General features: G+C 43.5%; 1 protein-coding gene and 1 pseudogene across 2 annotated transcripts; both read left to right on the top strand.

Annotated features, from left to right (window-relative positions):
* Positions 1-1589: 1589 nt before the first annotated feature.
* On the top strand, positions 1590-5604 carry LOC115754511 (ABC transporter G family member 21). Of its 2 annotated transcripts, XM_048279579.1 has the most exons (6): positions 1590-1683; positions 1720-1957; positions 2074-2872; positions 3812-4009; positions 4135-4313; positions 4614-5604. In XM_048279579.1, exons 2-6 carry the CDS (start codon positions 1748-1750, stop codon positions 5262-5264), a joined length of 2037 nt encoding a protein of 678 aa, XP_048135536.1. In that variant the 5' UTR covers positions 1590-1683; positions 1720-1747; the 3' UTR covers positions 5265-5604. The 2 variants fall into 2 exon arrangements, with proteins under 2 accessions (XP_048135536.1, XP_030549406.1); XM_030693546.2 differs by lacking the exon at positions 1590-1683 and having other exon boundaries at positions 1713-1957.
* A 3066-nt stretch (positions 5605-8670) lies between these two features.
* On the top strand, positions 8671-11804 carry LOC115751635 (annotated as a pseudogene).
* Positions 11805-12180: the final 376 nt, after the last annotated feature.

The raw sequence follows: 12180 nt of genomic DNA, 5'->3' as shown, positions 1-12180 counted from the left end.
ATTTAAATATTATTGTTTGTCAAGAGTTGATGGATATTTAATCATCCATGACAATGTATCACATCATTGAATAAATAGTAGGATAAGTGCGATGTAAGTCCTAAAACTTGTCAAGAAAGTGTAATTGAGTCATTAAATTTTTAAAAAGTGTAATTAAGTTCTAAGACGATTTAGAAAGTACAATTGAGTCCTAAAACTTATAAAAAAAATGTAATTAAGTCCTAAAACTTGTCATAAAAGTGTAATCGACTCCTAAAACTTTTAAAAGATGCAATGAAGTCTTACAATTTGTCACGAAAGTGTAATCGAGTCTTAAAAGTTTTAAAAATGCAATCAACAAAACGACTTGATTTCATCAATTTGACAAGTTTTAGGATTTGATTGCACTTTTTGAAAGTTTTAGGATTTGATTGTATTTTTTGAAAATTTTCTAGCTTAATTGCACTTTCTCGATAAGTTTTAGAGCTTTCAATGCAATTATCCCTTAAAATAAATATAGTGTGTGATTTTATATCATAGCTGCAACAATGGAAAAATTATCAAAAAAGTCCTAAACATATTGCAGTGGTGCTAATTTAGTTGTAAATCTTTTTCTTCGCACTAATTCAGTCCTAAACCTTTTACAATTGTGTCAATTCAGTCCATTTGGCTGGTTGACGCCGACGTGACAAAATTTTAATAGTATTTTAATATTTCTAATTTTCTTTTCTTTATCATTTTTTTCCCCTTCCCCCTGTGATTGGCGATGGTCGTTGGAGCTCATCGATCGCAACGAACGCTAGCATGCCATGGCAGACGAGGCCATGCCGGCCTTCACCACGTCCTTGGCGAGGGCTTTGCGACCCTCGGCGACAACAGAGGAAGAAGGGAAAAAAAGGGGAAAGAAAAGAAACAATAAATAATCTCGGCATGTCAAATGGACTAAATTGATACAAATGCAAAATATTTAAGAATAAATTGACATAATTGCAATAGGTTTAGGATTTTTTAATAATTTTTCCTTGCAATAATTTTAAAAACTTAAGTTGATAAATGATCACATACTTTAGTATTTGAAAACTCTAACACTCCCACTTACGTGTAAACTTGACTTTGGGGAGGTAAATAAGGAGCTTAGAAAGATTTGACCTCAGAATTCCAACTTTGATAATGATCTTGAGAATTTGTATAATTTAAAATAGTTAATATATCTTAGTTGGGTCATGACTTCTTGACTTAAGTTTTAGTATGAAAATGGGTTCAACTGGAATGTTGGTGAGCTTGGACTCAAGCTCCCTCTTAACAATCTCCTCAGATGAAAGTAAAGATTCTTTCTACATGCTCCCAATCTATTGTACATGATTTGTCAAGACGCATGAAAAAATATTTGTAATGGACAAAATTTGGAACACAATGGGTTGGACAACCTTTTTTACTACAAATTTGTCTCCTTGTGTAATTCTATAGAAAAGAGACAATAAAGTCATTATAATCGACATTTTTTTTTTTTGGTTGGGGGTGGAGTTGAGTATTGTCACAGTGGTAGTAGCTCAAAGGCTTTATATAGAAGCACGAACCCCAACCCCATATTTCGCCTTCTCGTGCCTTCCTTCACTTTACAATCTCACATCACCCACTTCTTGCATGTGACTCTCTCTCTCTCTCTCTCTCCCTCTCCTTTGAGCTTCTTCGACTCCACCATTCTCTTTCTCCTCCTCCTCCTCCTCTTCTTCTTCTTCTTCTTCTTCTTCTTCATTTGCCTGAACTGATGCCAATGCCTCCTCAGCAAGAAACCACCCTCGCGGTGGTTGTCGTCTCGAGCTGCAGTGAAAACGACGTCTCGGTCCAAGCCGAGCTCGCATTTCCCTCGAGCAATGTGAGCCTGTCCCCCTGTGGCTCGCCTCTGGATGCCCGCGATCCTCCCGCACCGGTCAAATTCTCGTTCCTCCGCCGGTCACTATATCCCGTCACTCTCAAGGTAGCTCTCTCTATGAATGTTTGCACTCAATGACCATGGAGTCTCAAAAAGTTCTACTACAAAAATCGAGAGAAACGAAATAGAAAATATATTTAGCCTTGTAAACTTCTTCGCAGTTCGAAGACGTTGGCTACAACATCAAGCTTCAGACCAACGGGAGCAGCTGTTGCGCCCCGAAGGAGCCCAAACTGACCCGGAACGTCCTGAATGGTGTCACCGGCGTGGCACGGCCAGGGGAGCTGCTAGCGATGCTTGGGCCCTCTGGGAGCGGCAAGACCACCCTTCTGACAGCCCTTGCAGGCCGGCTGCCCGGGAAGGTCACTGGCACCATAACCTACAACGGCCACCCGTTCTCGAGCTTGGTCAAGCGCAAGATCGGCTATGTCTCGCAGGATGACGTTTTGTACCCCCACTTGACCGTCCTGGAGACGCTGACCTATGCCGCCCTGCTGAGGCTGCCCAAAGAGCTCACCCGCCAAGAGAAGGCCGAGCAGGCTGAGATGATCATAGCGGAGTTGGGCCTTGCGAGGTGCCAGACCAATGTCGTGGGTGGACCGCTGGTCCGCGGCGTGTCGGGTGGCGAGCGCAAGCGGGTCAGCATAGGGCTCGAGCTGCTGGTGAACCCCAGCCTCCTGTTGCTGGACGAGCCCACCTCGGGCCTTGACTCGACCACAGCCCAGCGGATTGTGGCCCAGTTGCGGGCGTTGGCCCGGGGCGGGCGGACCGTGGTGACCACCATCCACCAGCCTTCGAGCAGGTTGTACCGGATGTTTGACAAGGTGGTCGTGCTGACGGAAGGGTGCCCGATCTACAGCGGCAGCACGGGCCGGGTCATGGAGTACTTCGGGTCGCTCGGATACTCGCCTGGGTTCGATTTCGTCAATCCCGCCGATTTCGTGCTTGATCTTGCTAACGGTATGTGTTTGTGTCCATTCCTGTTGAAGATTTCATGTGCTGTTGCATTGTGTTGTCTGTCCTGAGGGAATAATCGCGCATGTCACGTTTTTCTCCTATCTAAAAATACAAGCTTTTAGAAAACTTAAAGAGGTATGATTCGGGGATGAACGTGCGTAATATTATTCTTGCTAGCTTCTTTCATACTTCATTGATGTTTTATGATTAGTTAATGTCTCTTTCTTGTTTTCTCTTTCTATGTTAGTCGTGTGTTAGTACTTTCTTTTCTTCTTCTGTCACATGATTAGACTTTTTTGACTATAAACCTGGAGGATGCCTTCAAATAAGAAGAGAAAAATAAAAAATTGAGGATGACTATTTGTCAAGGTCACACAGCAAATATCAAGAAATCAAAACGAGCGAAAGCATGAGGAGCCTTACGAAGTGGAATCGTTCGGTCCAATGGTGCCATGCACCGGTTATTATTATTTCAAGCATGTTGAGGATTAGTCTAGACAGTAAAGCCGGCCAGTCGAATTGCTTGAGATGATCGACTTTTAGTCCTTACTGATCAAGCATTTGCCTCCATCCTAGAAAGGCCGCGATCAAGTCGGACTGAACAAGCAGTAGCGAACCTATCTAAATGCCTCTGCAGTGGAGGGCATCTGATTGTTGCACGTAATTTTTTCCCTGGAAGAGAACCGTAAATGTTCGACTTGTCTCGAGCGAGACAGTCTGAGTTTCTGATATTACTGCTAATCATACCCAGTTGACTTTGTTCACATTGATATGTGATGGAAAAAGGTATGTGGTTTTCGTTGTGCTTTCACCATCTGATGATGGTCATCTAGATGGTCAACAGTATGTTCTACTATCTTTTTGGCACTGTGAAAGGTTTTTCGGCTCCTTCTTAGATGTTGTTCAAGCCTTTCAAGCAATGAATTTGTTTCGTAAATGTAGGTATTAAGCCGGATTTGAGGCATGACGATCAGCAGGAATTTCACAACAAATTGGAGTATCACGACGAGCAGAACTCCATCAAACAGTCTCTCATATCATCATACAAAAAGAACTTGTACCCTGCATTGAAGGCAGAAATTCACCAACATTCTGGAGACCGAGATACACATCCGTCAAGGAAACCGTCATCTCTTAGAAGTAAGTGACATCACCAGTATAATAGATAATCCGTTCTTCTGGAAAAAAATTAGTTCCTAGACCGAGAAAATGTGAAGCAGCCTAAGGAAACTAGTAGAACTCAATTGTTCTGCTTTGCAACGCAGGGGATGAGGGCTTCTGGGCCACATCCTGGTGGGAGCAATTCATGGTGCTGCTCAGTCGAGGTTTGCGGGAAAGGAAGCACGAGTCGTATTCGGGTTTAAGGATCTTCCAGGTCATGTCGGTCTCCGTTCTCTCAGGTCTGCTTTGGTGGAAAACTGACACTTCACATCTGCAAGATCAGGTAGTTCTCCGTCTTGCAAGATCATTCTCTTTTAGGAATTTCATGGAGTAACTTCTTGTTGCTACAAGGATGCTCTTCCTGTGTCATCATGACCGGATTTTATGACAGATTGTGTACTGTCTGATTTGTAATGAGCAAAATTGATCATTAGATTTCCAATCTTGCAGTATGAAAATTTCGATATTGTGGAGTTGATCAGAGTGAAATCTCTCCCATAAAGTGAACATGTAGGGTGTGATCTTCTTTGTAAACTTTGAAGGCCTTGTTATTGATCCTTAATCCTGGCTTGTTAATGAACAGGTTGGGCTACTCTTCTTTTTCTCCATCTTTTGGGGATTCTTTCCTCTATTCAGCGCGATCTTCGCATTCCCGCTAGAACGGCCCATGCTCATAAAGGAGCGGTCATCGGGCATGTACCGTCTCTCGTCCTATTACTTTGCTCGGATTGCTGGAGATCTCCCGATGGAACTCGTGCTCCCCACCATCTTCGTGACGGTCACCTACTGGATGGGCGGCCTCAAGCCTTCGCTAGGCACCTTCGTGCTGACGCTCTTGATAATCCTCTTCAATGTGCTCGTGTCGCAGGGGCTGGGGTTGGCTCTCGGGGCGATCCTAATGGACGCGAAGAAAGGGACGACGCTGGCTTCGGTCACGATGCTCGTGTTTTTACTGGCGAGCGGGTACTACATACAGCACATGCCGAGCTTCATCGCCTGGTTGAAGTATATTTCTTTCAGTCGTTACTGCTATAAGCTGCTTGTGGGAGTGCAGTACTCTGTGAACGAAGTGCATGACTGTGGAGCTGGGAGGCTATGCAGAGTCGTGGATTTTCCGGCGATCAGTTCCTTGGGGCTCGATCATATGTGCTGGGACATGGCAGCTTTGGCCGTCATGTTGGTCGGGTACCGGCTGTTGGCCTATATAGCACTGAGGGTGGGTCAACCACACTGACTGGGCGGTAACAGATGATTATTGTTATACAGGTGGATATGGCTAATTAAGCAACAGGACTATTGATGAAGATCATAGTAGATCTGACGATCGAAGGCGATAGACCGATATTGACTGGATTACGATTGAAGTCACCATAGGTTGAATATGATAATTGTAAATTTGATTATAAGGTTTCAAAGTATATAATCATTCTCTTAATGTTTTGAGTCCTCTGTTTTTGCTGGAATAAACATCCCAAGGATGCTTAAATCAAAGCATCTGATGCAACCCTCAAAAGAGCCAACAGATAGCAAGTGCTCCTTCAGTGAGCAACCAATGGTTCTGGCGAAAATCACGGTCCTTGTTGCGGATCGTCCATCTACGTTTTTACGTCGAAATTGTTATCTGTGAAAACCTTTACCTAATAGTTAAGATTTGGTTTCCGATTCTCTTAACAATGAACATGGTATTGGGGCAAGTATTTCTTTCTTCGAATCAAGATGTTCACCATCTGGTTTTTTCTCGACTTCTCTTTCCATCCTATCTCACCTTATTCTTCTAGCTTGCACGAGAAAGAGGACGTTGAATGCTGTTGTAATTCTCCAAGGGTAATGTTCATATTAATTTCCACAATGTAGTCGCCTCCACCATGGTATCACCGACCGGTAATTTTAGCTTGAGACTTGTCACCATGTGCAAACCTGTTGCTCCGAAAGGGGAGTAGTACCATAACATTTCTAATTTCAGAATGAGCAGGACACCGAGTTCATTTCGCAAGGACGCTCACTTTGCCAATTGTTTTGTTATATGCTCTATATTCTCTTTGCATTATACCAGCAGATGCTCACAGAAACTAGTTTCCAGGGAAAAAAATCATTACAGTACCGAAGCGTAATAGATTTAGATATTGAAGCATATCCATTCGGCGCTAAAATATGCATTTGCTGCATAAACCCATCGTGGAGAGATGGTGTCAAAGCATCTGATGCTACAGCCTAATTATGCTGTCGAGATTGGTTATTCCTATTCCCTTAAAAGTTCGACATTCCGTTGGTGATTTGCTGTGATTCTAATTCCCACTTCTTGATGGTTGCCTAGTCTACTCTTGTCACAGTAAGTGTATATAAAGGACGTTTTGGCGCCTCCACTTCGCAAGTTGAGAGAAGCATCAATAGAAGAAAGCTGCCTGGATCGGTGACAGTAGTTTTGAAGACGATGGCATCATTGAAGGCTCAGAAAACAGTGGGCACTCAACTGTCCGGGCAGGTAAAGAAGGAGCCCGCCAAGGTTAGTGAAGGGGCAGCCAAGAGCACTTCCAAGTCGTCGCGTCCGAAGAAGGCTTCGCCAAAGCCTCAAGAACCTAAGAAGAAGAAGCCAAAGCCTCAAGAACCTAAGAAGAAGAAGCCCATGAATGTGAAAATTCAATGATGACGATACCTGACGATATGGAGCTCCGATTGTGGTATACAGGGGAAACGAGGAAAATCAGCAGCGAAGCACTTATCCTTCTGCAAGAAGGCTATGAAGAATTAAGTTGATGTTTTTTGCTTTTTATGTTGTGTGAACCACATGTTGCGATGGCGTGATCGGTGGTTTTCCGTGTATCATCTTGTGATATGGCTTGTTGGAAATAACAATTGAACTCGACAGCTTTATTAGTACGCAACGAGCCATTATCTTTCTGCAGTAGCTAGCCGACCCTTTCAGTAGAAATTCGGCAGGTACATCAAAGAGGAACTAAAGCATCAATCAATCCATTAACTTTAATAGCATGAGCACGATTCTGGGTTCCGACATGAGGTGTTCACTGAGGAATGTCAAAGTATTGTAATAAACAGAAACTATGATGGCTCACTTGACATATAATTGAACTGAAAACCGCGTCAACCGTACACGAAGAAAAGTCTCGTGCAAGTTTCACTTGGTGGCAGAAGCAGGGTAACCCATGATCTGTATTTTTTCTGTGAATTTGCTTCACGAGAAAAGAAAGTAGAGGAAAAATCCATCTCTGTAATGTGAATAAGGAAACTACTCAAGAGTTTCTGTTTTACAGGAGTATTTGCTAAGTAAGCTACAGGATTATTGATGAACATCAACATCATATTGGATCTGACGATCGAAGGCGACAGACCGATATTGACCGGATTATGATTGAAGTCACCATGGGTTGAATATAATTATTGTAAATGTGATTATAAGGGTTTAAAGTATATATCATTCTCTGAACGTTTTGAGTTCTCTGTGTTCGCCATTTTACAACCGTGACGATTGATTCGTGACCGTTTCAATCCTAGTCCCACATCGACAGCGCGTGGTGAGAGAGCTAGATTAGTTTTGCAACAACATAATAAAATCATTTGAAGATATCCATTCTTGCTGGAATAAGCATCATTTCCCAATGATGCTTAAGCAAAGCATCTGATGCAACCCTCAAAAGTGCCTTCAGATAACAAGTGCTCTTTCACTGAGAAGCCAATGGTTCCAGCGAAAATCACGGTTGCAGATCGTCCATCTAATCTTTACGTCGAAATTGTCATCTGTGAAACCTGTACCTAATAGTTAAGATTTGGTTGGGATTCTCTTTACAATGAACATGGTATTTGGGCAAGTATTTCTTTCTTCGCATTGGGATGTTCATCATCTGGTTTTTTCTTCAATTCTCTTTCCATCCTATCCCACCTTATTTGTCTAGTTTGCTAATGAAAGAGGACGTTGAATGCTGTTGTATTTTCTCCAAGGGCGATGTTCATATTGATTTCCATGATGTAGTCGCCTCCAAGTAGTATATAGTAGCTTTTCGGTTTCATTCCGCTCCATTTGAGTACAAATCATAAGATTTGAAATTCAAAATTTCGGATATGCATATACATCCTTTTGTGTCACATTTATATGCCAAGGATCAACCCACTTAGTTAGGGTCACTAGCAGCTTCACGGAAGGATGTTGGTTCTGAATCTTGAGAGCTGGCAACATCTATATGCCGAGTATCATTAATCCACTGCGGTAACACCTACTGATGATTTTTCAGTCAAGACTTGTCACCATGTACAAACCTGTTGCTCCAAAAGGGGAGCAATAGCATAATACTTCTGATTTCAGAATGGGCAGGACACCGCGTTCATTTCACAAGTATGCTCACTTTGCCAATTGTTTTGCTATGCTCTATCTTCTCTTTGCATTATACCAGCAGATACTCACAGAAACTAGTTTTGAGGGGAAAAAAATCTATACAGCATTGATGCATAATAGAATTAGATATTGAAGTATATCCATTCGGCATCAAAATATGCATTGGTTGCGTAAAATCATCGGGGAGTGATTGTAGCAAAGCATCCGATGCTATAGCCTAATTATGCTGTCAAGATTGGTTATTCCTATTCTCTTAAAAGTTCGGCATTCAGTTGGTGATTTGCTGTGATTCTAATTCCACTTCTTGATGGTTGCCTAGTCTGCTGCTGTCAAGGTAAGTGTATATAAAGGAGGTTATGCGCCTCCTCTTGGCAAGTCGAGAGAAGCATTAGCAGAAGAAAACTGCGTATTTCAGTGCCGGTAGTTGTGAAGACGATGGCATCACTGAAGGCTGAGAAAACAGTGGGCACTCAACTGTTCGGGCAGGCAAAGAAGGAGCCTGCCAAGGCTAGTGATGGGGCATCCAAGAGCTCTTCCAAGTCGTCGGGTTCGAAGAAGGCTTCGCCAAAGGCTCAAGAACCTAAGAAGAAGGTAATGGAGTGTGATAATTCTTTTGGTAGGCCACTTTTTAAGTACAAGAGTTCCTCAGACAAATAACAATAGATTGTTTGGATTGTGCTATACAGGGGAAAGGAGGAAAAGCAGCAGCCAAGCACTGATCCTTTTGCAACAACACTATGAAGAATTTAGTTGATGTTCTCGCTTTTTATGCTGTGTGAACCACATGTTGCGACCGCGTGGTCGGTGGTATTCTGTGTTTCATCTTGTGATATGGCTTGTTGGAAATAACAACTGAACCCGACAGCTTTATTAGTATGCATCGAGCCATTATCCTTCTGCAGTAGCTAGCGGACCCTTTCAGTAGCAACTCGGCAGGTTCCTCTACAAGGGACTAAACCATCAATCCAAAACCTTAATGGAATTGAGCTGGATCCAGGGTTCCAACATGAGGTGTTCACTGAGCAATATCAAAGGATTGTAACAAACAGCAACTATGATGGCTCACTCAACATATAATTGAACCGAAAACCGCCTCAACCGTGCACAAAGAAAAGTTCCGTGCAAGTTTCACTTGGGAGGCAGAAGCAGAGTAACCCATGATCTGAAATTTTTCTGTGGATTTGCTTCACGAGAAAAGAAAGTAGAGAAAAAACCGATCTCAGTAATGCAAATAAGGAAACTACTCAACGAGTTTCCGCCTCTGTTGTTGGAAGAGACGGAAGCTATTTGACTATGGCATTGTTCTCCTGGCAACTGGGAATACGTAGAGGAAGAATCTTACAAGGCATGGGGTTGAAGACAATCCATCAAGCTCATTGATGACCATATAGCGGGCCGAGTCCAAATTTGCAATCTCGTTCGCAAGCCGATGCAAAAGGAAAGGCCACAGATAAAAGATTCTTCGTGCAATACGCGTTCTTCCCACAGAATAGACCCGATCCTTCCCAAATTCGCAGGGGCCACAAACCGAAATTGTGCTGTCATTCAAGCCAAGCCCGTTTCTATCTACCAAACATGTCCTAATCTTCGTTGGGAAAATATATATATTCCTCTGTGCGAATGCAAGACGTGTAAAAATGAGGAGCGGCAATTATTGCACCGGCGGGTTTAACTGTCCGAGTCTGCCGTGAGAACGGCTTGAGGACATGGCGACGGCTGCTTCTCGCGGCGAATGACTAGGAACAGACACACACGAAAGTGTGTTGACTTGGGAAGATTCCAAGTCAACAGACCAACCTTATGCGTTGGCTTCGACCATTCTTTTCTGGCCTTCCATTTCCTATCTAACCGGTCATAAATACTCAAATCCCCTCTGAGTTTCTCGAGCAAATCACATCCCATCCATGGCCAATTACACTTTTGTCCGTCTTCGTCTTCGTCTTCTTCTTCTTCTTCTTCTCCTCGTCCTGCTTTTTCCTTGTCACGAAGTTCAGAAGAGATGTGTGTGGGGAAGCCAAACGGTGAATCATGAAGAGCCTGACAATTATGTCGTCGAAATGACTCCGGCAACTACTTCCATAGGTCTCCGTTTCTATGTTTGTTACTCTGGTTCATGTTTCGACAATGCTAACTTCATATTATTGAACAATGGTGTTTGACATGGTCTCGAGATTCAACACAATACAAGTATAAATTGATACAATGATTGGGAGTGATTGCAGATCAAGCAAAGGGACGTGGATTAACACTGGCACACAGGCAGGGACCTTGTTCACCGCTTCCCGCAAACCGTCATCCCGCAATTCCAGGATCATTTTTCTCCGAGACCAATTGCGCGTCCGTCCCATGAACATCCTAGGACAATCTCGCGTGCAGCTCTCTGGGAATAACGGCGAGAAAGCCCGGCTGCCGATCCGTTTCGGCTCTCCACGTGGGGGGGAGCTCCTGGTCACAGTTGGCCTTGGGACCCCGAAAGTCAGCCTCACCCTAATCTTCGACACGGGCAGCGACATCACATGGATCCAATGTGAACCTTGTCCTAGTTGCTATCCTCAGCAAGACCCATTGTTCAAGCCATCCAAGTCGACAACATACTCACCATGCTCTGGATCAAAATGCAACTACTCGATCCCCTATGCAGATGGTTCACACTCTGATGGTTACAACATCCGACATCTGCTCACCGTCACTCCAGAGTACAAGTTCCCGAACTTCAACTTCGGATGTAGCCAACATAATATCGGCGACTTTGGTGACACGGCCGGTATGTTAGCCCTAGGACAAGGGGACAACACCTTAATCTCGCAGACAGCTTCATAATTTTCAGAAATCTTCTGCTACTGCATCCCTGGCAGTGAGAGCTCAAATGGGTACTTACTCTTTGGGTTTGAAGCCCTCAGTTATTGCCAAACAGACAATTACACACCTCTGATAAGTGACCGACGTATCTCATCTTTTTATCTTGTCGACCTAGTAGGTATTGCCTTTGGGAAACAGAACTTTAGCTTCTCTTCACAGTTACTGCAATCTCAGCCTCCTAGGACCATCATCGACTCCGGAACCACCATCACTCGGTTGCCGCCCTTGATTTATTCGGCCATTCCTGAGGAATTCGTCAAGCACATGTCGAACTATCCCATCGCACGGCCCCTGATGAAACTGTTGAACACTTGCTATGATCTTCAGGGTCAAAAGAAAGTGAACATGCCGAAGATGATCCTACAATTTGAGAATACAGACGTTAGCTTGGACCCGTCCACCATAGTTTGGCGAGAGAGCGATGCGCTAGTTTGCTTGGCCTTCGTGCCATCGTTGGACCTTGTCATTATTGGCAGCGTACATCAACGGAATCTGAACATACTTCATAACATTAAGGATAACAAGGTTGAATTTGGGAAAGGCGGTTGCGGCAATTGAGAGGCTACAATTAGTGAATTGGACTTAAGACCACACAATGGCTAGTCAGTGTTGAACACGGGGATCTTCTTGTTCAATTCCGATGATAACTATGGCCTCATCATGAAGATAATTAAGTTTGGATTCATTGAGTTGGCTTCTCAAGTCTCGAGATTATCTTCCGCTTCACAGGATGCGCTTAGTAAGAAATGCGACTAGTGTTTAATCAGAGCCACTAGGGGCGCAACTTGGTGATGAGCGGTTTGAAATCTCTCAATAATGTATTTGTTGCGAAAAACAAGCACGATAATAAACAGAATAAGGAACAAATCGAGTATTGGATTTACGAAGTTCGGTTGGGCTGACTTACTTCTACAGGGAGCAATTCGGGATTCCACTGTAAATTATG

Source organism: Rhodamnia argentea, chromosome 5 (assembly GCF_020921035.1).
Source record: "Rhodamnia argentea isolate NSW1041297 chromosome 5, ASM2092103v1, whole genome shotgun sequence".
NCBI lineage: Eukaryota > Viridiplantae > Streptophyta > Magnoliopsida > Myrtales > Myrtaceae > Rhodamnia > Rhodamnia argentea.
This window is presented reverse-complemented; position numbering and strand designations above follow the sequence as displayed.

Coding starts and splice junctions, on each gene's coding strand:
- LOC115754511 (XM_048279579.1), top strand. CDS start 1,748: ATGCCAATGCCTCCTCAGCAAGAAACCACCCTCGCGGTGGTTGTCGTC. Junction 4,010..4,134: donor GAAACCGTCATCTCTTAGAA/GTAAGTGACATC, acceptor TTTGCAACGCAG/GGGATGAGGGCTTCTGGGCC. Junction 4,314..4,613: donor CTTCACATCTGCAAGATCAG/GTAGTTCTCCGT, acceptor GTTAATGAACAG/GTTGGGCTACTCTTCTTTTT.